This window comes from Ovis canadensis, chromosome 4 (genome assembly GCF_042477335.2).
Source record: "Ovis canadensis isolate MfBH-ARS-UI-01 breed Bighorn chromosome 4, ARS-UI_OviCan_v2, whole genome shotgun sequence".
Taxonomy (NCBI): domain Eukaryota; kingdom Metazoa; phylum Chordata; class Mammalia; order Artiodactyla; family Bovidae; genus Ovis; species Ovis canadensis.
The window spans coordinates 71,401,646-71,424,760 of NC_091248.1; the positions used below are offsets into that span (position 1 = coordinate 71,401,646).

The 23,115-nt window shown below is 39.9% G+C and overlaps 1 protein-coding gene across 1 annotated transcript in view; it reads left to right on the top strand.

Moving 5' to 3' along the window:
* Positions 1 to 23,115, top strand: part of DOCK4 (dedicator of cytokinesis 4) — a 471,458-nt gene that overhangs the window by 366,782 nt on the left and 81,561 nt on the right. Inside the window, exons 27-28 of the mRNA XM_069587995.1 lie at positions 9,785 to 9,879; positions 21,406 to 21,481. Coding sequence (XP_069444096.1) covers positions 9,785 to 9,879; positions 21,406 to 21,481 — 171 coding nt within the window. The remainder of the gene's footprint in view (positions 1 to 9,784; positions 9,880 to 21,405; positions 21,482 to 23,115) is intronic.

Genomic DNA, 23,115 nt, shown 5'->3' on the forward strand with positions numbered 1-23,115 from the left:
AAATCCCATGGGTGGAGGAGCCTGGTAGGCTGCAGTCCATGGGGTCACGAAGAGTTGGACACAACTGAGCAACTTCACTTTCACTTTTCACTTTCACGCATTAGAGAAGGAAATGGCAACCCACTCCAGTGTTCTTGCCTGGAGAATCCCAGGGATGGGGGAGCCTGGTGGGCTGCCGTCTATGGGGTTGCACAGAGTCAGACATGACTGAAACGACTTAGCAGCAGCAGCAGCAGCTTCCAACAGTCATATCTGATCAAGTCTCAAGCCATCTGTAAAACCCTGAGGCCTTAACATTATCTGCAGGACAAAACCCAGTCTCTTGATTGTCTTCCTTATTCTCAATCTTCCTTCCACCCTCACTGTCCTCCATCCCTTTCCAAACACCTTTCATTCCTGTCACTTAAGATTACTGTGATTACTTGTATATTCCTCACAAACTGTATAGATAATTTTAAATTGTTGTTTCACCTCCTGCTTTAAATCTGGCTCAGGAGTCATTTTTTAAAAAATCTTATTTTACGGTGTGCTGGGTCCTCATTGCTGTGTGGGCTTTTGCTCTAGTTGCCATGAGTGGGGGCGCCTCTCCAGCTGCGGTGCTGGGCTTCTCATTGCAGTGGCGTCTCTTGTTGAGGAGCACGGGCTCTAGCACATTAGGGGCTCAGTGGTTGTAGTTCCAGGGTTCTAGAGCGTATGCTGAACAGTTGTGGTGCGTGGGCTCAGTTGCTCTGCAGCATGTGGGATCTTCCCGAGTCAGGGGCCAAACCTACATCTCCTGCACTGGCAGCTGGATTCTTTACCACTGAGCCACCAGGGAAGCCCCAGATGTCACTTTTTAAAAATGAAGCCTTCACAGACCACAGTCCCTCTCTGTGAGAACATGTGTGTTTGTTTTTTTTGTATTCTTGATGAATATGAGCTCTCTGAGAGTAAGGACTCTGTGTACTAAGCATTAAATCTATTGAGTGAATCAATCCTCATAATGAATGTCTGATTGCTTCAGAAGCCATCTTTTTCCATGAAGTTATTTCAACTTATAGTCTTTATTTTATTACAAAATAAAAAAATTCTATAGTTCTTGAAGATTGAGGGCCATTTGGAAGTTATTTTTGCATAATCTACTTAGTAAATTGTAAGGATATAAATTTCAATGTGATAATTTTGATTAACACTCTTTAATTGAGTTCATACCCTGAATCAACAGTGTCACATGTTTGAAATTTGTGGCAGATTTTTAAAATAGCATTTGACTATAGTCTGAATCATGTTGTTATTGTTCAGGCGCTGAGTTGTGTCTAACCCTGTTAGCCCACGGACAGCAGTGCAGCAGGCTCCCGTGTCCTTCACTGTCTTCTGGAGAGAAATTACTCAAATTCATTTCCATTGAGTCGATGATGCTATCTAACCATCTTATCCTCTGGCACCCTTTTCTCCTTTTGCCTTCAGTCTTTCACCAGCATCAGGGTCTTTTCCAATGAGTCGGCTCTTTGCAAGAGGTGGCCAAAGCATTGGAGCTTCAGCATCAGTCCTTCCAATGAATATTCAGGGTTGATTTCCTTTAGGATTGACTGATTTGATCTACCTGCTGTCCAGGGGACTCTCAAGAGTCTTCTCCAGAACCATGTTTTGAAAGCATCAGTTCTTCAGCGCTCAGCCTTCTCTATGGTCCAGTTCTCACATCCATACATGACTACTGGAAAAGCCATAGTTTCACTATATGGACCTTTGTCAGCAATATGTTCCTAGAAGGCTCTGTCCCATTTACATGAGGAGACAGTGTCCCAGGCTGTCCAGTACCTCATGAAGCCTTTTCCCCCAGATTTCTTAACTGAGGTTTCATGATCTCCAAAGGCCTCCTTCTGTGTCTCACCAATTCTGTTTCATATGCAACTGATTTCTATCTTGTGTTGTTCTGATACCATCGTATATTTAAACACAAAACATTGCGTTGTATATTGTAGTCAGAAAATCTTTGTGAAACAGGTGTATGATCTTCTTACATGTATGTATAAAGTCCCTCAGTGTCTCTACATTGTCCTCAGGGTGTATTTCCAAACTGCTTACCAGGGAAAAGGTAGGAGATTCATTTGTCTTTTTATTTGCTTATTTATCATTGGTCCGTAGTTATTGTTATCTTCCTGTTTATCTATCTATCCATCTTTTATGTATCCCTATCCACCTACCATTATATCTACTACTGTGGGCAAGAATCCCTTAGAAGAAATGGAGTAGCCATCATAGTCAACAAGAGAGTCCAAAATGCAGAAATTGGATGCAATCTCAGAAACGACAGAATGATCTCTGTTCGTTTCCAAGATAAGCCATTCAATAAAAGAGTAATCCAAGTTTATGCCCTGACCAATCATGCTGAAGAAGCTGAAGTTGAATGGTTCTGTGAAGACCTACAAGACCTTCTAGAACTAACACCAAAAAAGATGTCCTTTTCATTATAGGGGACTGGTATGCAAAAGTAGGAAGTCAGGAAATATCTGGAGTAAGAGACTAATTTGGTCTTGGAGTACAGAATGAAGCAGGGCAAAGGCTAACAGACTTTTGCCAAGAGAACGTACTGGATATAGCAAACATCCTCTTCCAACAACACAAGAGAAGACTCTATGCATGGATATCATCAGATAATCAATACTGAAATCAGATTAATTATATTCTTTGCACCCAAAGATGGAGAAGCTCTATATAGTCAGCAAAAACAAGGCTGGGAGCTGACTGTGGCTCAGATCATGAACTCCTTGTTGCCAAATTCAGACTTAAATTGACGAAAGTAGGGAAAACCACCAGACCATTCAGATCTAATGAGCGATCTAAGTGAAATCTCTTATGACTATACAGTGGAAGTGACAAGTAGATTCATTAAAGGGATTAGATCTGATAGACAGAGTGCCTAAAGAACTATGGATGGAGGAGGAGGTTTGGAACATTGTACAGGAGGTAGGGATCAAGATAATCCCCAAGAAAAAGAAATGCAAAAAAGGCAAAATGATTATCTGATGAGGGCTTACAAATAGCTATGAAAAGAAGAGAAGCAAAAGGTAAAGGAGAAAAGGAAAGATATACCCATTTGATTGCAGAGTTCCAAAGAATAGCAAGGAGAGATAAGAAAGCCTTCCTCAGTGATCAATGCAAAGAAATAGAGGAAAATAATGGAATGGGAAAGACTAGATATCTCTTCAAGAAAATTAGAGATATCAAGGGAACTTTTCATGCAAAGATGGGCTCAATAAAGGATGGAAATGGTATGGACCTAATAGAAGTAGAAGATATTAAGAAGAGGTGGCAAGAATACACAGAAGACATATATATGGAATTTAGAAAGATGGCAATGATGACCCTGTATGCAAGACAGCCAAAAAGACACAGATGTGTATAGTGGACTTTTGGACTCAGAGGGAGAGGGAGAGGGTGGGATGATTTGGGAGATTGGCATTGGAACATGTATACTATCATGTAAGAATCGAATCGCCAGTCTATGTCCGATGCAGGATACAGCATGCTTGGGGCTGGTGCACGGGGATGACCCAGAGGGATGTTATGGGGAGGGAGGTGGGAGGAGGGTTCATGTTTGGGAACGCATGTACACCCGTAGTGGATTCATGTCAATGTACGGCAAAACCAATACAGTATTGTAAAGTAAAAAAAGTAAAAATAAAAATTAAAAAAAAATAATAATACACAGAAGAACTATACAGGGACCCAGATAATCACAATGGTGTGATCACTCACCTAGCGCCAGACATCCTGGAATGCAAAGTCAAGTGGACCTTAGGAAGCATCACTATGAACAAAACTAGTGGAGGTGATGGAATTCCAGTTGAGCTATTTCAAATCCTGAAAGATGATGCTGTGAAAGTGCTGCACTCAATATGCCAGCAAATTTGGAAAACACACCAGTGGCCACAGGACTGGAAAAGGTCAGTTTTCATTCCAATCCCAAAGAAAGGTAATGCCAAAGAATGTTCAAATTACCACACAATTGCACTTATCTCACACTCTAGTAAAGTAATGCTCAAAATTCTCCAAGCCAGGCTTCAACAGTATGTGAACCGTGAACTTCCAGATGCTCAAGCTGGATTTAGAAAAGGGAGAGGAAGCAGAGATCAAATTGCCAACATCCATTGGATCATTGTAAAAGCAAAAGAGTCCCAGAAAACCATCTTCTTCTGCTTTATTGACTATGCCAAAGCCTTTGACTGTGTGGATCACAATAAACTGTGGAAAATTCTGAAAGAGATGGGAATATCAGACCACCTGACCTGCCTCCTGAGAAATCTGTATGCAGGTCAAGAAGCAACAGTTAGAATTGGACATGGAAAAACAGAATGGTTCCAAATCGGGAAAGGAGTACATCAAGGCTGTATATTGTCACCCTGCTTATTTAACTTATATGCAGATTACATCATGAGAAATGCTGGACTGGATGAAGCACAAGCTGGAATCAAGATTGCCAGGAGAAATATCAATAACCTCAGATATGCAGATGACACCACCCTTATGGCAGAAAGCGAAGAACTGTAGAGCCTCCTGATGAAAGTGAAAGAGGAGAGTGAAAAAGTTGGCTTAAAACTCAACATTCAGAAAACTAAGATCATGGCACCTGGCCCCATCACTTCATGGCAAATAGATGGGGAAACTGGGGAAACAGTGACAGGTTTTATTTTGGGGGCTCCAGAATCACTGCAGATGGTGATTACAGCCATGAAATTAGACGCTTGCTCCTTGGAAGAAAAGTTATGACCAACCTAGACAACATATTAAAAAGCAGAGACGTTCCTTTGCCAACAAAGGTCCATCTAACCAAAGCTATGGTTTTTCCAATGGTCATGTATGGATGTGAGAGTTGGACTAAAAAGAAAGCTGAGCGCCAAAGAATTGATGCTTTTGAACTGTGGTGTTGGTGAAGACTCTTAAGAGTCCCTTGGACAGCGATGAGATCCAACCCGTCTATCCTAAAGGAAATCAGTCCTGAATATTCATTGGAAGGTCTGATGCTGCAGCTGAAACTCCAATACTTTATCCACCTGATATGAAGGACAGACTCATTAGAAAAGACCCTGATGCTGGGAAAGATTGAAGGCGGGAGGAGAAGGGAACGACAGAGGATGAGATGGTTGGATGGCATCACCAACTCAATGGACATGAGTTTGAGTAAACTCTAGGAATTGGTGATGGACAGGGAGACCTGGTGTGCTGCAGTCCATGGGGTTGCAAAGAGTTGGACATGACTGAGCAACTGAACTGAACTGATCCACATACCCGCCCCATTTCTGAGCGCTCTCTTTGGCAGCCTGGGTAAGCCTGTGTTCTGCCTTGCCTCTGGGGCTGGGTGTGAAATACCTGTGAAAGTGAAAGTGTTAGTCCCTCAGTCCTGTTAGACTCTTTGGGACCCCATGGACTGTAGCCTGCCAAGCTCCTCCATCCATGGGATTTTCCAGGCAAGAATACTGGAGTGGGTTGCCATTTGCTTCTCTAGGGGATCTTCCTGACCCAGGGATCGAACCTGGTTTTTCACATTGCAGGTCTGCAATGCAGGTCAACTGTAGTGACCTGCAATATGGTCACTGCAATTAATGACCATATTAATTACTTTAGTCTCTTCTATCTACAAGAGACTTTAAAGTGTTAGTCACTCTGACTTGTCTGACTCTGAGACTCCATGGACTGTCATCTAGCATCTGAGCTATCAGGGAAGCAGTGAAATAGCTGGCCCACAGATTTATCCTAGTTTGTAGCACATCCTTAAATAGATGAGCACTCATCTCTCCCACAAAACTGAGTTCTAGGAAGGCAGAGGTCACATTCAGCTAACTTGTTATGGTGTGGCGTGTTGCAGGTACCGTGTAAATATTATTGCATGAATAAATGAAAGAATATATTTTATCCCACTAGGTGTCCCCAGCCTCTTTTACAGTGCCTAGCACATATTAAAGCACCCAATATTTATGAATGAATAAATGTTAATGATTATCTAACACCATAACAATTACTTCTACTTTCTTTTCTATTTGAATATGAGACTTTTTGTTGTTTGTGAAGGTTTTCACCTGAACATTCTTCTTTGAACCTCTTGAACTGCAAAAAAAAAAAAAAAAAAGTATTGCTGTGAAATAACACCTCCCTATTTTTTAAAAAATTTTGATCCCGTATTTGAATAATAACCAGTAATGCAATTAAATAACTATGTTATGCTATTTGAAGTTAACAAACAAAAAAGAAACTGTTGCCAGGCTGCCAATTTTAAAATAATAGCATATGAAACACTTTTTTCTATGTGCTATCCAAACCAGAGTATGTTTGCAACACTGTTCTTTTTTTAAATTTTAAAAAGAATCTGTTACTTATTGTTCATATGTGCAAAAATAATTCACTTATCTGTGCAGACATTCTTGTTTAGTGAAAAGTCCTTTGAACAGACAAGGAAATACCCTTGCATTTGGGGAGGGATGGGATGTTGAGCCTCACATTCAGGTCTTGGTGCTGTAAAATATTGGAACTGAGTTTGAAATGTAACCTGTGACAAGGCAGTTGACAAGAATACTTGCTGAACCCGTGTAAGTACCACAGTGGAATGTGCTTGTGTTACCATCTACTGAAACATTAACCTACAGTTTAGAAATATAAAAAGTTTTGCATACTGCATGAATAGATGAGTGACCGTGTTAATTATTTTTAGTCTCTTCTAACTACAAGAGACTTTAAAGTGTGAGTCAATCAGTCATGTCTGACTCTTTGAGACTCAGTGGACTGTCGTCTACTAGGCTCCTCTGTCCATGGAATTCTCCACACAAGAATACTAGAGTGGGTAGCCATTCCCTTCTCCAGAGGATCTTCCCAATCCAGTGGTTGAACCTCAGTCATGCATTGCAGGCAGATTTTATTATCATCTGCTGCTGCTGCTAAGTCGCTTCAGTTGTGTCTGACTCTGAGCGACCCCATAGACAGCAGCCCACCAGGCTCCACTGTCCCTGGGATTCTCCAAGCAAAAACACTGGAGTGGGCTGCCATTTCCTTCTCCCGTGCATGCATGCATGCTAAGTCGCTTCAGTCATGTCCAGCCCTGTGCAACCCCATGTACAGCAGCCCACCAGGCTCCCCTGTCCACCAGATTATCTAGGCAAGAATACTGAAGTGGGTTGCCATTTCTTTCTCCATTTTACCATCTGAGTCACCAGGAAAGCCCAACCCCTCACATTATAAAGCCTCAGAGCTCAGCTCCAGAGAAGTTAAATAAATTATCTAGGTCATTGAGTTTGTTAATGACAGAGGCAGGATTAAAATCTAGATTTTCTGATCTCAGTATAATGTTCTTTTATTTTTCATTATAAGATTTCTACAAATGAATGTGTTTGGTTCCACAAAGGTAGATGAAGCTTAGAAAGCTACTTGAGATAGTGGGAGGTTTTCTTCAAGGAAATAAAGGTTAATGTCAGTTTGTAGGCACTGGCCCAAGGCCCCGTGCTGCCACGCCTTTTATTTTATGAGCTAAATGGGAATAGGAAAATGAGATGGTACAGAAACTGGTTGTATGTCGCCGGTCCTACACCTGGAATAACTTTGCTCTTGTCCCCTGCACTACAAAACAGCAGTCAACATTGCTAGCCCTGAAGATAGATATCTTGCCTCCTGGAGCCAATTTTTCAGCCATTTTTTTCCCTCTGTGCAACAGACATCCCTCTCTCCTGTTCCCTACTGTGAGGGGTGCTGCCTCCAATTTCCAATTCTGTTTAATGATTAGAGGAGAAAAGATGAAACATCAGCATTTTAGAACCTACAGTGGTAAAGATTCTACCTGCCAATACAGGAGATGCAACAAGAGATGTGGATTCGATCCCTGGGTCAGGAAGATCCACTAGAGAGGGAAATGATAGTCCATTCCGGTTTTCTTGCCTGGAAAAGTCCATGGATAGAGGAGCCTTTTGGGCTACAGTTCATGGGGTCACAGTCAGTCAGTCACGACCTAGCATCTGAGGGCACGTGCACACATGCACACACACACGTGCATGTGTGCTAAATTGCTTCAGTAGTATCTGACTCCTTGCAACCCTATGGACAGTAGCCTACCTGAATCCTCCGTCCATGGGATTCTCCAGGCAAGAATACTGGAATGGGCTGCCATTTCATTCTCCCAACAAAAGTACTTGTAAACTATAAAAAACAAATGACTCCCCACCTTCAGGATTTTTTCTTAAATGTCTGTCTGAGCAAATACATCAAGACAGAAAACTAAAGTGAAGTATAACACTGTGAAAGGTAAACGCAAACAGTTTTGCAAGGGTTATATGTGTCCATGTCTGCAAAATGCAGAGGAATCAACAGGAAAACTGAAAAAAGTGTTAGAAGTGCATTAAAAAGAGCTTCTCGCAGTTTTGGTGTGCTAATGACCCCCTATCCCAGTGGAGGGCTAGAACTGGAGTTGCCCAAAATTATCTGACCTGAAGGAGAATACGTTTGGGAAACTGTCTGTGGTGATTCTGCCAACACAGGAAGGATCTGTCTCACCATTTAAAGACAGATGACCTAGTGGGCATGTTTCCACGTAGCATGGACTACACATCAGTGTATGTGTGCTGATGCCAAAGAAGCTAAATTAAATCCTTGTCAAAATATTTATGGGTTTGATCAAAGCTGTTAGAATATAGCTCCCACGTGTTTCTAGCTTTTTAGGATCTTTCTGTCTACTGATGGTATGGGTGACTGATAATCTTAATTTCAAGTGGCTTACATGTTTAACCTAATGTGTTGTTAGGTTTGATAAATAAAAGTCTTATATTTGGGGTGTTTTTCTGAGCAACACCATACTGTTACCTTCAGTGAAATTGTGAAATATATTTTCCTAGCAGCAATTAAGTTACAAAACTACCTGTAAGTTTTCTAGTGAACAAATCTAAATCATAATTAGATTGAGCCTGTCTCTTTTTGAGTAGAGCAAGCTCCGTTTCATTCACTACCTGAAGGGTGTTAGCTTCTTGAGTTCTTATTAAGAATAATGTGCTCCAGCACTGTGGGTCTGTTTCTTACAACATTTTAAGAAATGATATTTCTATGCCTGACAATAGCTTTTTGTCAAGAGTGTTTCCAGGTGCTCGGCTTAAAGATCCCATCTCCATAAATACCAGTGCCCCTAGTATGGCATCTTTGTGAAGAATACCTTGACATACTCTTAGTTTCTAAGGACTTATCACTGGGCTCAACTTCATACATATCCCTCTCTCTATTTATTCTGCCAAGGACCTTCAGATTCTATAAACCTGCATGCATCCCATTAATCCTGCATTTTTAGAATGCCCTTTGAGAAACATGGGTTTTTGCCTAAGATGCTTTTCAATGAGCATAGCTTTCTAAATTCTAACACCCACTTAAAGGAAAGCATAATTGAACTAAGACCCTTTGCAGTTCTCTTGAACTGAAAAGTTCTGAAGTTTAGGACACTATAATAGAAGAAAGAAAATACATTTCCCTGCTAATCTGTTCAAAGTTTTCTGTCTTATTTCTCAAACCTAAATGTTTAGAGCTTGTGGAGAGAACCAAAGTGTCATTTCCACTATGCATGAGAAAGAGAGGAGGAGGAAGGTTTGGGAAGGGTAGCAAATCAACTGGGCACCGAGAATGGGGAAGGAGATGATTTTTTCTCCTGGGTAAAAGTATTGAGTATGGCTCCTTTCTCTGTAAGTGCTTTAGAAATGGTAATAATAACTCTGTGTGTGTGTGTGTGTGTGTGTGTGTGAACAATTACAATAACTCAGTAAAATGGTCTCTTTCCTCCTTACCCAAGGATTTCCTGCTGCAGATATTTACTGTGTTCCGAATATTGATACGCCCAGAGATGTTTCCAAAGGACTGGACTGTCATGCGCTTGGTGGCTAACAAGTAAGACATTTACATTGATGATAATTGCAACTCATTGAATATGGGAAGAGGAGAATATGAAATGATACAGTCACCTTTATCTCAAATTTGAAACCTCCAAATCCTGGAGTTCTTTTTCTTTGCTTCTGAGTTAACTTGTCTCACTTGTTTTGTTTGTTTCTTGCTTGCTTGCTTGCTTTTCCTAATCATTACTATTTGTTTTAAATAGGTAGTATGTTAACATAGCTCAAAAATCAAACAGTATAACAGAGTATGCCTTGAGAAATCCCTCTCTCACCTACTTTACTCCTACTTCCAGCCTGCAATAACCACTTTTATTTGTTTCTTGCATGTCCTCCCACTGTTCCTTTATGCAGAGCTTAGCAGATAGCAGAATAAATGAACTGTCCTGCAAATCTTTCTTTTACATAAAATCCTGGCAATCTTTCCAAATCAGTATGTAGAAAGCCCCTCATTCATTTATGGTTTCTTTTTCTTTTATAGCTGTATAATATTCCATTGACTAGATGTACCATAGGTTATTTAATACCAGCTTTGTTTCTGGACCCTTGAGTCATTTCTGATCTTTCTTAACTCATTTTAACTCAGAGAATATGTTCAGCATCTCCCATGTGCTGAGCACTGGAAATAAGAGAGGATCCCCGAGTTAGGCAGGGGAAGACTGAAGTTCCTTTTACACTCGTGAGTGATGTGACGGACAGAAGGCTGAAAACAGTGCTCTGAAGGAAGTTCAGGAAGAGATACAGACATTTGGGGAGTTACTGATGTTGGCAAAATTAGCTTATATTAAGCATATTGGGAGGAAAAAGTAAAATGATCTGAGGTCAATAGTTGAATGAGTAGGAACCAGGAAAGGAGACTAAGGGATGGTCAGAAGGGCCTTCTATTCCAGGAGCTATTCCTGGAGGGCACAGCGTCATGGGTTTATCTGCTCTCACACTTTTGGCCTCTATTGTCTCAGGATTTGAAATGACTATGAAGTGGGTTTTTTTGTTGTTGTTGTTTGTTTGTTTTTAAGAAAGTGGCTTGATCTTTATCTCCACACTTATAATTTACCCTATTTCATAAGCATCCTTTCCTTCTAGCCCACATTTGCCTGCCTCTTCTTCCTCCTCTTCTCCCATCCCCTAAACCCTCATGCTCAGGGTGAAGGTTGGATTCTTCAGGTATCTGTTCATGGGTCAAAAACATCCTTTGTCCTCCCCAGGTTCCCACATATGATGAAGGTAAGAGCCCCAGGAAGATAGGGTTTGATGTTGATTAGAGATGCCTAATGTGGCTTCTGCTGCAGTACACATTTAGAGACGAGGAGGTGTTAAAATGCTGTGTTAAAAACTTTGTGAAGTAACAAATTGTATAATATGGCATATTATATTTTACATAAGTACAGAAACAGCTTTTCCATTTTGAAGACTAATTGAGAATCCTGAAATAGCTCTCTTTAGAGTTCAGCATATCTAGTTTGATATCTGTGAGTGGAATCAAATCTCTCTTCATCTGGATGTCCAGATGCTGCAGGTTTAAGTGGGAACCACTGGTCATGCTTCTGGCCTCATTACCAAACAGCAAACATTCTGGGTACCTGGAGAGGGTGTTGAGTGGTCCAGGCAGCCAGCACAGGAAGGGTCTGTGCTGTTGACATCATCATCATACAGCATCATTATTTGGTCATCCTGCCTGCTGTGTGCAGAGGGACATTTTGACTTGAATTAGAATTTCCGGTGGCAGACATTCAAACTGAAAGTAAATTTAACATTCTGTTCCTTTTGTACAAAGGTGGTGGTTGAACTTCTGAAAACCATGACAGTCATGTGGCTTATGATAGGAAATGCCATCTCACTCTGTCACCACCTAAAAATCTCTACTACACTTGGCAAGACTTTATGGTCATGTGAGTGGGGAGCAGACTTAGAAGTCAGATTCTGTTTTTGAGTAAACTTATAATGTTCAAGATTTCCATCCCTAATGTTAGCTAAATAGGAGCATGGTTCTGTTAGAGGTGAGCTCTGTGTAATATGTGTAAACCAAAGATTAGTCCCATAGCAAACCTAAGAAAACCATCATAAGACTTTGCTGAATGCAGTACCATCATTCCACTGACATCCAAGTCAGTGCTGATAGGAATCTGGCACTGCTTTTCCCCTGGTGATGTCTGGCTGTGGTATAGCCAACCTAATTCATAGACAGGACTCCACAGCCTGTGAACCACCTGCCAAGTTGGAATAGACCCCCCGATTTCTGCTGTTCACTTTCCTCTCCTCTCCTCATTTAACTGTCATAGTCATTTCCCATTCAAACCTTGAAAGCATGTGGGATCTTTCTTGTGTGATAATGGTTTTTCCAGTGGTCATGTATGGATGTGAGAGTTGGACTATAAAGCTGAGCCCTGAAGAATTGATGCTTTTGAACTCTGGTGTTGGTGAAGACTCTTGAGAGTCCCTTGGACTGCAAGGAGATCCAACCAGTCCATCCTAAAGGAAATTAACCCTGAATATTCATTGGAAGGACTGATGCTGACACTGAAACTCCAATACTTTGGCCACCTGATGCGAAGAACTGACTCATTTGAAAAGACCCTGACGCTGGGAAAGATTGAAGGCGGGAGAAGAAAGGGACGACAGAGGATGAGATGGTTGGATGGCATCACTGACTAATGGACATGAGTTTGAGTGAACTCCAGGAGATGGTGATGGACAGGGAGGGGCCTGGCGTGCTGCAGTCCATGGGCTTGCAAAAAGTCGGACATGACTGAGTGACTGAACTGAACTGAACTGAAAGTTCAGAAATAAACCTTTAGCTATTTGTCTTCTTATCTGTTAAAAAATATAAACATCAATAGTATTGATAGAGAAATAAATCTCTGAAAGATATTTTAAATATGTTAAAGAGCCCACACCAGAAATTAAAAGGTTTTACTTTGTTAAATTGTATAGAAGCAAGTTTCAGAAGCTAGATCTAGGTCCCTGAAGTTGACCACCTTTTCTTCCATGACACTAACTTTCTTAGAAAAATATTTGAGAAGTGCCCCTCAAAGAGGCATTTACACCTAAACTTCCACTTTTACTACCCACTTGTATGCTTGATACATGTCAAGTTGATGGTAACTGGCCCAGAAGTCACCATTGCCTAGGCTTGAACTCAACTGAATAGCCCATCCCACAAAGTACGTGTTCTTTTATATGTTGGTCCTTTCTTCCAGTGTTTTCAAGTCAATTAAATGCTATCTTTAAACTGTGCTGTCCCAAATCCTGTGGCTTCTCTGCATTATGTGAAGTCCTACCAAAAGCTATGACTTATAAATACCTGGCTGTTAGTATGGTATTTTGTTTTTTTCTACCTGAATGTCTCACATTGTGTGTTCAGGCTAAATTTCCCAAGGATAAGAAAGTTGACTTCTGCTTGCCTGCAAAGCTTAATTGTGCCTGACCACTGTAAGTTCTTGGTAGATGTTTCACATGAGGACAACTGCTCAATCTGAGAAAGAAGGAACATAAGGAAGATGAAAATTGAGTACCAAAAATACAGGGCACTTTGAGACAGGCTTCTCTCCACCCTCTTCCATACACATTGCAAAATACAGTACAAAAATAAAGTCACAGCTTTATACATATTTTCAAGATTTGCTTAGTGAGGAAAGTAAAAATTCCCTAGCCCTGCAGTTAAAATTTCAGACCCTTATTTTGTTTATCTTCTCTGCATGTTGGCTTCAAACATTTACTTTTGTGTGTGTGTGTGTGTGTGTGTGTGTGTTTTCCCACCAAACACTGAATTGTTTAGCTGATCATTACCTTCACCAGTTTATGTTCAAATGAGATATATATAGCAAATAAGTGATTTATGGAATCAGAGAGTCTTAGGGAAGGTCATCCATTCCTTCATTGACTCCTTCATTCAGTAAATATTTTCTAGTGCCTAATCTGTAAAATAAATGTCATCATGATAAAAAGCACAGTTCTGAGAGGGGAGCTGTGAAAGGAACTTTGTTCTAGACTGGAATAGGAGTTTTTATGAAGACGTGAGACTTGAGCTGAAATCTGTAGCAGGAGTTAATAGGTAGACAGCAAAGAAAGACTTCTTATCAGCAGGAATAGCATACACACAGGCCCTGTGGTCAGAGTGAAGATGGCACATTCAAGGATCTGGAAGACTGTGTGGAGGAAATGCGAGGAGAGAAGGAACCAGTAAAAATGAAGTTGGAAGAAGACAAGGTCCAGATATTAGGGGGTAAAGAGACAAGAGAGAAACCAGGAAAGACCAGTTAGGAGCTTAATAACAGCAATCTGGGTAAGAGAAGATGACAAGTTGAACAGGTGGATTGCAATGAAGGTAGTGGGAAGATCGATTTTTCAAAATTTTTTATTTGTTTTTTTATTGAAGGATAATTGCTTTACAGAATTTTGTTGTTTTCTGTCAAACCTCAACATGAATCAGCCATGGTTATACATATATCCCCTCCCTTTTGAAATTCCCTCCCATCTTCCTCCCTACCCCACCTCCCTGGGTTGATACAGAGCCCCTGTTTGAAAACAGAGATGACAAGACTTGGAGATGGCTGAATGTGGGCAGGAGAGAAAAAAGTTTGAAGATGGCTCTTAGAATTGTGGCCTCAACAGGACAAATGGTATTAACATTCACTTAAATGGAAGATACTGAGAGAGGAATGGGAGAGGTGAGGGATCTTTGGTTGAGCAGAAATTTGAGATGCTGTTAGATACCCAAGTGGAGATGTGGAGGAGGCTGGACATGCTTGTATGGAGCTCAGAGAAGTGAAGGCTAGCGACATGCTAATACATTTGAGGTCCTTGGCATTGGGTAGTATTTGAAGTCATCAAACTGAATGAGAGCACTCTAGAGGAAAGTACAGATTGAAAAGAGAAGCCTCCTTAAGACTGGGCCCTGCAACATGCCCATCTTCCAAGGTCAAGAGTTTGGAAGCCACCAGCAACAGAGATGGAAGAGGAGCAGCCTTTGATGTAAGACGAGAACCAGAAGGGCATAATATCAACCATCTGAGGAAGATATTTCATAAAGGAAGGCGTCTGGGGAGGTTGGAAGATGAAGACTGACAACTATCCCTGGGTTTTGGCAGTGGGATGCAGATACTGGTGACCTTGACAAGTGCTATTTCAGTGGAGTGATAAAGATGAAAGTCTTATCAGAGTGAATTCGAGCGCAGATGGGAATTGAAAAAAATGAAAGCAATAATTATCAGCTCTTTAGAAGATTTTGCTGTAAGAAGGAGCAGAGAAATGTGGCTATATCTGGAAGGAGATATGAACGCTAAGATTCATTTCTGAATATGGAATATTATGCATGTTGGTTTACAGATAGGAAGGGCACAGAAAAAAGAAATATTGATAGTGCTAAAGAAAACAGGCCTAAGTGAAGAAACAGTGTCCCTAGGTAAGCCAGTAGGGGTGGGATCAAGTACAGGATTTTTCATTGTGCCTGTCTGAGAACACCTTTCCTGAAGGTAGCGCTGTCCGCTGTCAACTTGCACTGGAAATTAGGTGAGCTGCGTAAGCATACAGTTTAGCTCCATTGACATTGTTTTTTGTGGTGAGACTTTCTCAATGAAGGAAGCTCACCACACCTAGGATAGCACTGATAAGTACCCAGCAGGAAGCTTGGCTTTAGCTAGGAGTGTTGATCCGTTGTAACAGGAAGGAAGACGAAGTATGTGACACAGACTATGCAAAGTTTGATGTTAGAGTAGATGATCTGTTGAAAGTGAAAAACTGAAAGTGTTAGTTGCTTAGTCATGAGCAATTCTTTTCAACCCTGTGGACTGCAGCCCTTCAGGCTCCTCTATCCATGGAATTTTCCAAGCAAGAATACTGAAGGGGGTTACCATTCCCTTTTCCAGGGGATCTTCCTCACCTGGGGATTAAACCAGATTGCCTGCATTGCAGGCAAATTCTTTACCATTTGAGCCACCAGGGAAGCCTGAGGTCTGCCAGGCTCCTCTGTCATGGAATTTTCCAGGCAAGAATACTGGAAAAGGTAACCATTCCCTTCTCCAGATGTTCTTCCCAACCCAGGGATTGAGCCAGGGTCTCCTGCCTTGCAGGAAGATTCTTTATCATCTGAGCCACCAGGGAAGCTCATCATCTGTTGAAGACCCATTGAAAAATAATTACTATTGTTTTTTGTGGGGTTTTTCTATTAGGGTCATTGTCTTTAAATACTTTACTGTGGGGGAGGATAGTGATTTTTACCAAAAACTATATTACTAAGAGAAATGTGCCATACTTCCAGAGTTATAGCAAATATTTACAAAAGAATTGCCTGCATCTCCTGGTGAGGTGTGAGGGGTTGGTAGAATGAATACATGAGGAAAGGCAAGAATTCATTAGGATTTAAGTCTAATAGGCCAAACAAACAAACACAAACTGAGGCTGTTGCCACATGAGTGATTTTATACCAACACTGCCCAGAGGAGAAGGTCATAGAATTTCTAAAAATCCTTCCATTTCAATCCTTGTTGATTCTTTTGACCTCACCTGCACTGCATACCTCCTTGACTAAAAGCAGAGTCACTTCTTTTCCTGCCTTCCTGTTTTGGCTTATTCTGTGACCTCCACTTGGAGTGGCTTTCTCCATCAGCTTTGCCTGTCTTAATCTCAGTCTCTTCTTCAAAATATGTATGGAAACAGTATTGGTTCCTTTACAGTGATAAATGTGCCATACCAATAATAGATGTTAATAATAAGGGGAACTGGGTATGATGTATACAGGAACTCTCTGTATTATCTTTGCAATAATCCTGTAAGCCTAAAACTGTTCTTAGAAAAAGTTTATTTAAAAAAAAATAGCTATAGAAAAGTATAAAAAGTTCTACAAGGCTTACATTTTAGAAATATCTAGTACAGTCTTTGGACTATGTGGGAGAGGGAGAGGGTAGGATGATTTGGGAGAATGGCATTGAAACATGTATAATATCATATATGAAATGAGTTGCCAGTCCAGGTTCGATGCATGATACTGGATGCTTGGGGCTGGTGCACTGGGACCCAGAGGGATGGTACAGGGAGGGAGGAGGGAGGGCGGTTCAGGATGGGGAACATGTGTATACCTGTGGCGGATTCATGTTGATGTATGGCAAAACCAATACAATATTGTAAAGTAATTAACCTCCAATTAAAATACATAAATTTATATATTAAAAAAAGAAAGAAATATCTAGTACAGCAAATAATTATCACAAACCATAGATTTAAATACTGGTTTGAAACTGCAGTCATTCAGCAAACACTTACTGGGCTAGGCCTTTGGTGATGCAGTATTTACCATAGACAAATTTCCCAAATATCATTGCTCACCAAGTTCCAACACTCGTCTATCTTCTTTTCCATCTCTAACCCCAGACCTCACAATGCATGATCACATGCATCAGAATCATGTGGCTGAGCCCTGGCGTGATCTCACCAAGCCATAGCCTCTGGTGAGACCCTAAAGCCTTATATATCTTTCAGGTGCTACTCATGTACTGACATTTGAGGACCACTAGCTTAGGTCACGGAGAAAGCAATGGCAACCCACTCCAGTACTCTTCAGAATCCCAGGGATGGCAGAGCCTGGTGGGCTGCCATCTATGGGGTCGCACAGAGTCGGACATGACTGAAGCGACTTAGCAGCAGCAGCTTAGGTCAGTTTCCTCCTATGGCTGTCCAGGATTTTGATCTGCCCTCTTAACCCTCCAGCTTATAGGGAATTTGTCATCCTCCAAGTTTAGATCTCCTTAGTTTTTCAGTGCACAAACATTAACCTTATTGATGCCCAGTTTATCTAAAAACTGGATATTGGAATCCAAAATATTCAGTCCATTTATAATTTATGGAGATGGGCTTTTGCTTGAGCAGATTATCAGGTTAGAGTAGTTTTCAGAAGGACAGTTTATACGATGAGGTTTCTCTAGGGGGGATGGCATTGCATAAAAATACTTTCTAAATGCCAGAAATGAGGTGGCAGCTGGAAAACTTGAAGAAAGAGCTTTGATTTCCTGTCTGCTAGTTTCTCTTTTATGTATACATTTATCATGCTGTGCCATAGATTAGGGTTGTCAAAAGTGATCCTTATGCTTGCATTCCTATGGCAGACACCAGTATTTTGACCATTTGTAGTAACAGATTGCAAACCTTTCTTGGCTATTGAATTGGAGCCCTGAGATTTGAAAAGTCCACATATTCAGAAACTGAGTCATGAGTAAAAGAATAAAGCCAAAGGGAGCCACATGGTTTTGGGTAAATTAGAACAAGTAAAGAAAAATCCTTAAACACTACAGGTTTCCACCACAGTGAAGGAGCCATAATATATATGTGCCTTTTTAGCTGATTGAGGGCCTGTGTGCCAGGAAACTGTCTTAGTGCTGAGGCGTAAAAAGCTCTGGGAGCTGCCTCTGTGACTTGGGCTGAATATTATAAGCATAAATGAAAAGCAATTGAAATAGTCATTTTAAGATCTTTTTAGCCCTGGGAAGTCATATTTTTGAAGGTCTTATCCCTCATCATACCACCTGCCGCATGCCAAAATGAAAAGCAGTTTTTACATTTTGTTTTTTAAAGTATTGGCCTATGTAATAAATTGCCAGGCTTCCCTGGTGATTGAGACGGTAAAGAATCTTCCTGCAATGCAAGAGACCCAGGTTCAATCCCTGGGTCAGGAGGATCCCCTGGGGAGGGAAATGGCAACCCACTCCAGTATTCTTACCTGGAAAATCTCATGGACAGAGAAGTCTGGCAGGCCACAATCCATAGGGTTGCACAGAGTCGAATGTGACTGAGCGACTAACAAACATATGCAGTACTTTCCAAAGCCCCTGAAAAGGCCTGTGCCCTGTACTTCTTATGCCTGATGATAAAGCACCCTTGTAAGAGGATGAGATGTTCAGTGTAGAGCAAGGATGCATGTCTTGTTAAAGAGCCACAGTAGTCATTGGCCTAAAATTCTCAAAGGTAGGAGAATGCGAAGCAGTGTTGTTTGGAATGTGTTTCTGACTTGGACCTCTCCAGAGCCTTGCTCTTCAAAAGTTGGATTGTGAATCAACAGTGTGAGCATTTCCAGGAGCTTGTAAGAAATGCAGAACTTTTAGCCCTATCCCAAGCCTGCTGAATCATGATCTACATCTTAACTGATCACCAGGCACCCATGGAAGTTTGTCTAACTTTTAAAAAGGTTTGTCTAGATCAGTGGTTCTCAGCTCTGGGTGTACATAGGAATCACCTGGGAGCTTTACTGATCCTGAGGTCCACATTGCACCCCAGTCCAATTATTAAATCTCTGGGGTGTGACCCAGACATCTATGTTTTTTAAAGCTCCCCAGTGATTCCAGTAAGCAGTCAGCTTGAGGCTCACAGGTCCTTCATAAAGCCAGAGAGACTCCTTGTCGTTTACCAGCAAGTGCTGTTCAAGAAGCCATGGATTTTGTTCATGTGTTTGGGATCTAGCATATAAATTACAAATGAGTAGTCTTTGGCAAGGAATCACCTCACTTGGAAGATTGAGTTTGTTGGCTCCTTTCCACAGCACTGGGCCCAATAACCCAAATCTCAGATATGTCATGTTCTACTAACACTAGAGGTTACTGTTTCTGAACAACAGTCCAAGCTAGAGTTGCGGGCCAGAAGGTGGTTTTGATGTGAAACTCAGGTATCGTGGTTCTGAGTATGCTTCTTCATTGACTATTGAAGGAAAACATTTGTTAGGGATGCAAAATTTTCTTCTTTAAACTTAGAAGCCCAACAACGCGATAGGTGCTGGACAAAGAGCCCCTTCCTTGCCTGATAGTGTTCCATTTTCTGATAATTAAGCTTTAGTTTTATATAGTAAGATTTGAATGAACTACTTTAGAAACTTAATCAAGTTACCAGCATGGATTTCATCAGTGTCTATGGACAGTTGTCACTTTATACTGTTTTGATATATGTGATTTGTCTCTTTGATGTGGAATTCACTGTTGACATCTGCCATTTGGGCAATAGAAGAAACCCTAGGACTTGTCAATCTCATAGGCTTTACTTATGCTTGACTTTCATAGGATGAGTCATTGGAAGGTGTAAATGACATTAAAAGGCATATGAATGTAACACAGCGCTGGCCCGTGGTAGAGCAAGTACCCAAGAAAATGGTGGCTTTCTTCTCTTTTTTCTTCTTAACACATTGTTGACCAGGGGTTTTGGCAGAAACTAATGCCTGTGGCCAGCAATTTGTTATGTAAGTGAATGTTGAAACATCTCCAGTCAATAACAGGTGACAAAAGGTGTGTTAATAATCTCTGTCAATAAGTTGTTAACTTGAGCTTCCATATTCAACCATATTCCTTAGCCTCATTAGTCCTCTCCTGCCCCACAGGGAGACTATAATAGTGACTTTTCCAACAGATTGCAATAAGGAACATTTATGTTCTTCAAAAACTATAAGTATTCTTCTAATGAGAATTAAATATTCTTTCAATCTCTATTTTACCAGTAGGATAACCAAGGTGTGAGGTTGATGAGGTCTTTTGTTTCATGTTATTTTACCTAGGGTCATACAATTACATCCTTCAGTTACAAGTCCTGTAATGAGAACTAGGGCCTCATCATATCACAAGCACTTCCTTATGCATGCATCTTAGGAAAGGCCAAAGAGATTTTAAATATCAGTCATTTATAAATTGGTGCTTCGTTGCTGGTGGTTTGGGGAGTGACCTATCTTGTTTCAATAAATGCTGTTATCTGACATTAAATGAGCCAATTGGAATTGCATTCAGTTTTGAACATATGCTCTTGTAGCCATAAAAAGGAGCTGATTTTGAACAAATTGCTTAACTCAAGAGTTGACCAAGGATGCTTACTAAATCCTTTGTTAATCTCCCTAGCAAGGTACAGATGACTGTATATGGCCCCTCTGACAGGCTGTCCCTAATTCTCCAGTGCAGAGGTGCCCCCTTCTCCAAACTGCTGTAACACTGTCAGTTTCACACAGCTTAGTACTAGGATATGGACGATTTCACAGTCTGTAGTGGTTTCCTTAGTGGCAATCTTGTCACCATGGAGAGGCAATCTGACTCCCATAGCTCTTACATGCCCGCTAACACCTTAAATAGGGGAGAGCAGAGAGAAGACAGTCAAATAAATACTCAATATAATCTATTGCTTTAGCTTGCCCATTTCATCTTTGGGCTCTTTCTCTTTTGCTGTATTTTATGTTTTTATACTTTCTTCCATATTAATAAAATATAGACTATTGTAAATTTATTAAAAATTTTTTGCTCTGTTTAGAAATTTAAAAATTTTTAAACATCAAGACAATATAATTCTGGGTCGTATGAATTTATAGATTTTTCTGCATATCATTTCAGTGATAGATTCTTTCACTTTTTTTCCTAGGTGTTCTCTTTTTTATTTCAAATATGAATTATCTAATATTGTTCCACAGGCTTACTGAAGAGGTTTTCTTTTGTCTTAATTACTTTATTCTTGCCTAATAAATGGTTTTCAGTAATGTGAAGTTTTCAACTTAAAATGTATTCTTTTTTATCACTAGCGTCATTATTACAACAGTTCTGTACCTGTCAGATGCACTTCGGAAGAACTTCTTAAATGAAAACTTTGATTATAAGGTCAGTATCCATTTAGATGACTATCTTGCTTGAGTTAAAAGGTTTTACATTGTCCCTCAAGAAATTTCCTCATGAATTTTCTTTCTCTTAGTAATAAGAAAATAAAGTTATTCTGGCTACCTCAAATTAATCTTGGGGCATATTAGTTTCAATTACGAATAATATTAAGAGTTCCTCATTCTATTTGTGAATAAGTTAGGTCTATAACTATGTTCATCAACCTGGTCAAAATCATAGCGCTTAAGAGGAAAGAATGTTCTTTACTGTTACTGTAAATTTTAATTCTTTTTCTTTTTGATCCCCTGCAAGACAAAAAGAACTTAGTGCATAAGGTTTTAAAGCATCTTTTAAAATAGAGTTTATGTAAAGAGCATATTTACAAAGTAAACTGGTTAGTTCCTTTAGATCTCTATCTTCTTATATTTTAGAATGAACTAGTGAAAAGGAAAAAAATGAAAAATTAGTAAGATTCTTTAGGGCAGATCTCTCTGTAAGTTTGTAATGTAATATGATATGCCTGGGTCTCTAAGAATTCTCAGTGTACCATTTTTTAAATAGAGAAGGAAAAACGGTAAATAAAGATGGGCAGTGCCTATCCTGGTTTCCCTTCTTAGTGGTGTTTTATGTTTTCAACATCTTAATTTCCCATTCTTTTAAAAATAACACCTTTTATACTAAACATTCAATAAAATTTCCTTATCAGAGAACTAGAAAATACAAAAAGTATAATAGAAACCACTGGAATTTTAATGGTTGCATAATAAATGTGTTTATACTTTATAATAAAATATCAAAATTTCATAATCACATTACTTTTTAATATTCAGTTTGTTTCTACTGTTTTATTCTCATAAATTACTCTTACAAAATAAAATTTGACTTATATTCCTAATTGTTTCTTTGGATAAATATTTATAAGTGAAAATGTTCAGTTAAAGGTTGTAACAATTATATTTAATTGCCTAGGTGTACACTAGTACTAGAGGAGACCATTTTGGGGGGCAATTTGATAAGGGGAACAATTTTTTGCTTTATTTACATTTCTCACTGAGATGAAGTAAAGTCGCTCAGTCATGTCTGACTCTTCGCCACCCCTTGGACTGTAGCCTGCCAGGCTCCTCTGTCTATGGGATTTTCCAGGGAAGGATACTGGAGTGGGTTGCCATTTCCTTCTTCAGGGGACCTTCCCAACCCAGGGATCGAACCCTGGTCTCTTGTATTGCAGGCATATTCTTTACCATCTGAGCCAAGGGGAAGCCCACATTTCCCACTAGTTATGTTATTAATTATTAATTGGTTATTAATAATAAACTAATTAGTTATTGACTAAAATTCATGTTTTGTGAGGTATCTGTTCTTTTGTTCATCATTTTACTTAGAGTTTTATATTCTTTTTTATTTGTGAATACTCTTTATGTATAAAATATATTAATTCTTTATAATGTTTCTCATATTAATCTTTAATTTTACATGATGTCAATAGAAAAGTCATTTCTTTCCCTATGTCCTCCATGTTTTTGGTTACATTTATTTCTGGAAATTTTATTTTTATCTCTTTCTAATTTGTTTTTGGTGTAAGAGAACTTAGAAGATTTGTCTGGGTGGGGAATTTTTATGTACTCTCTGAATTTAAA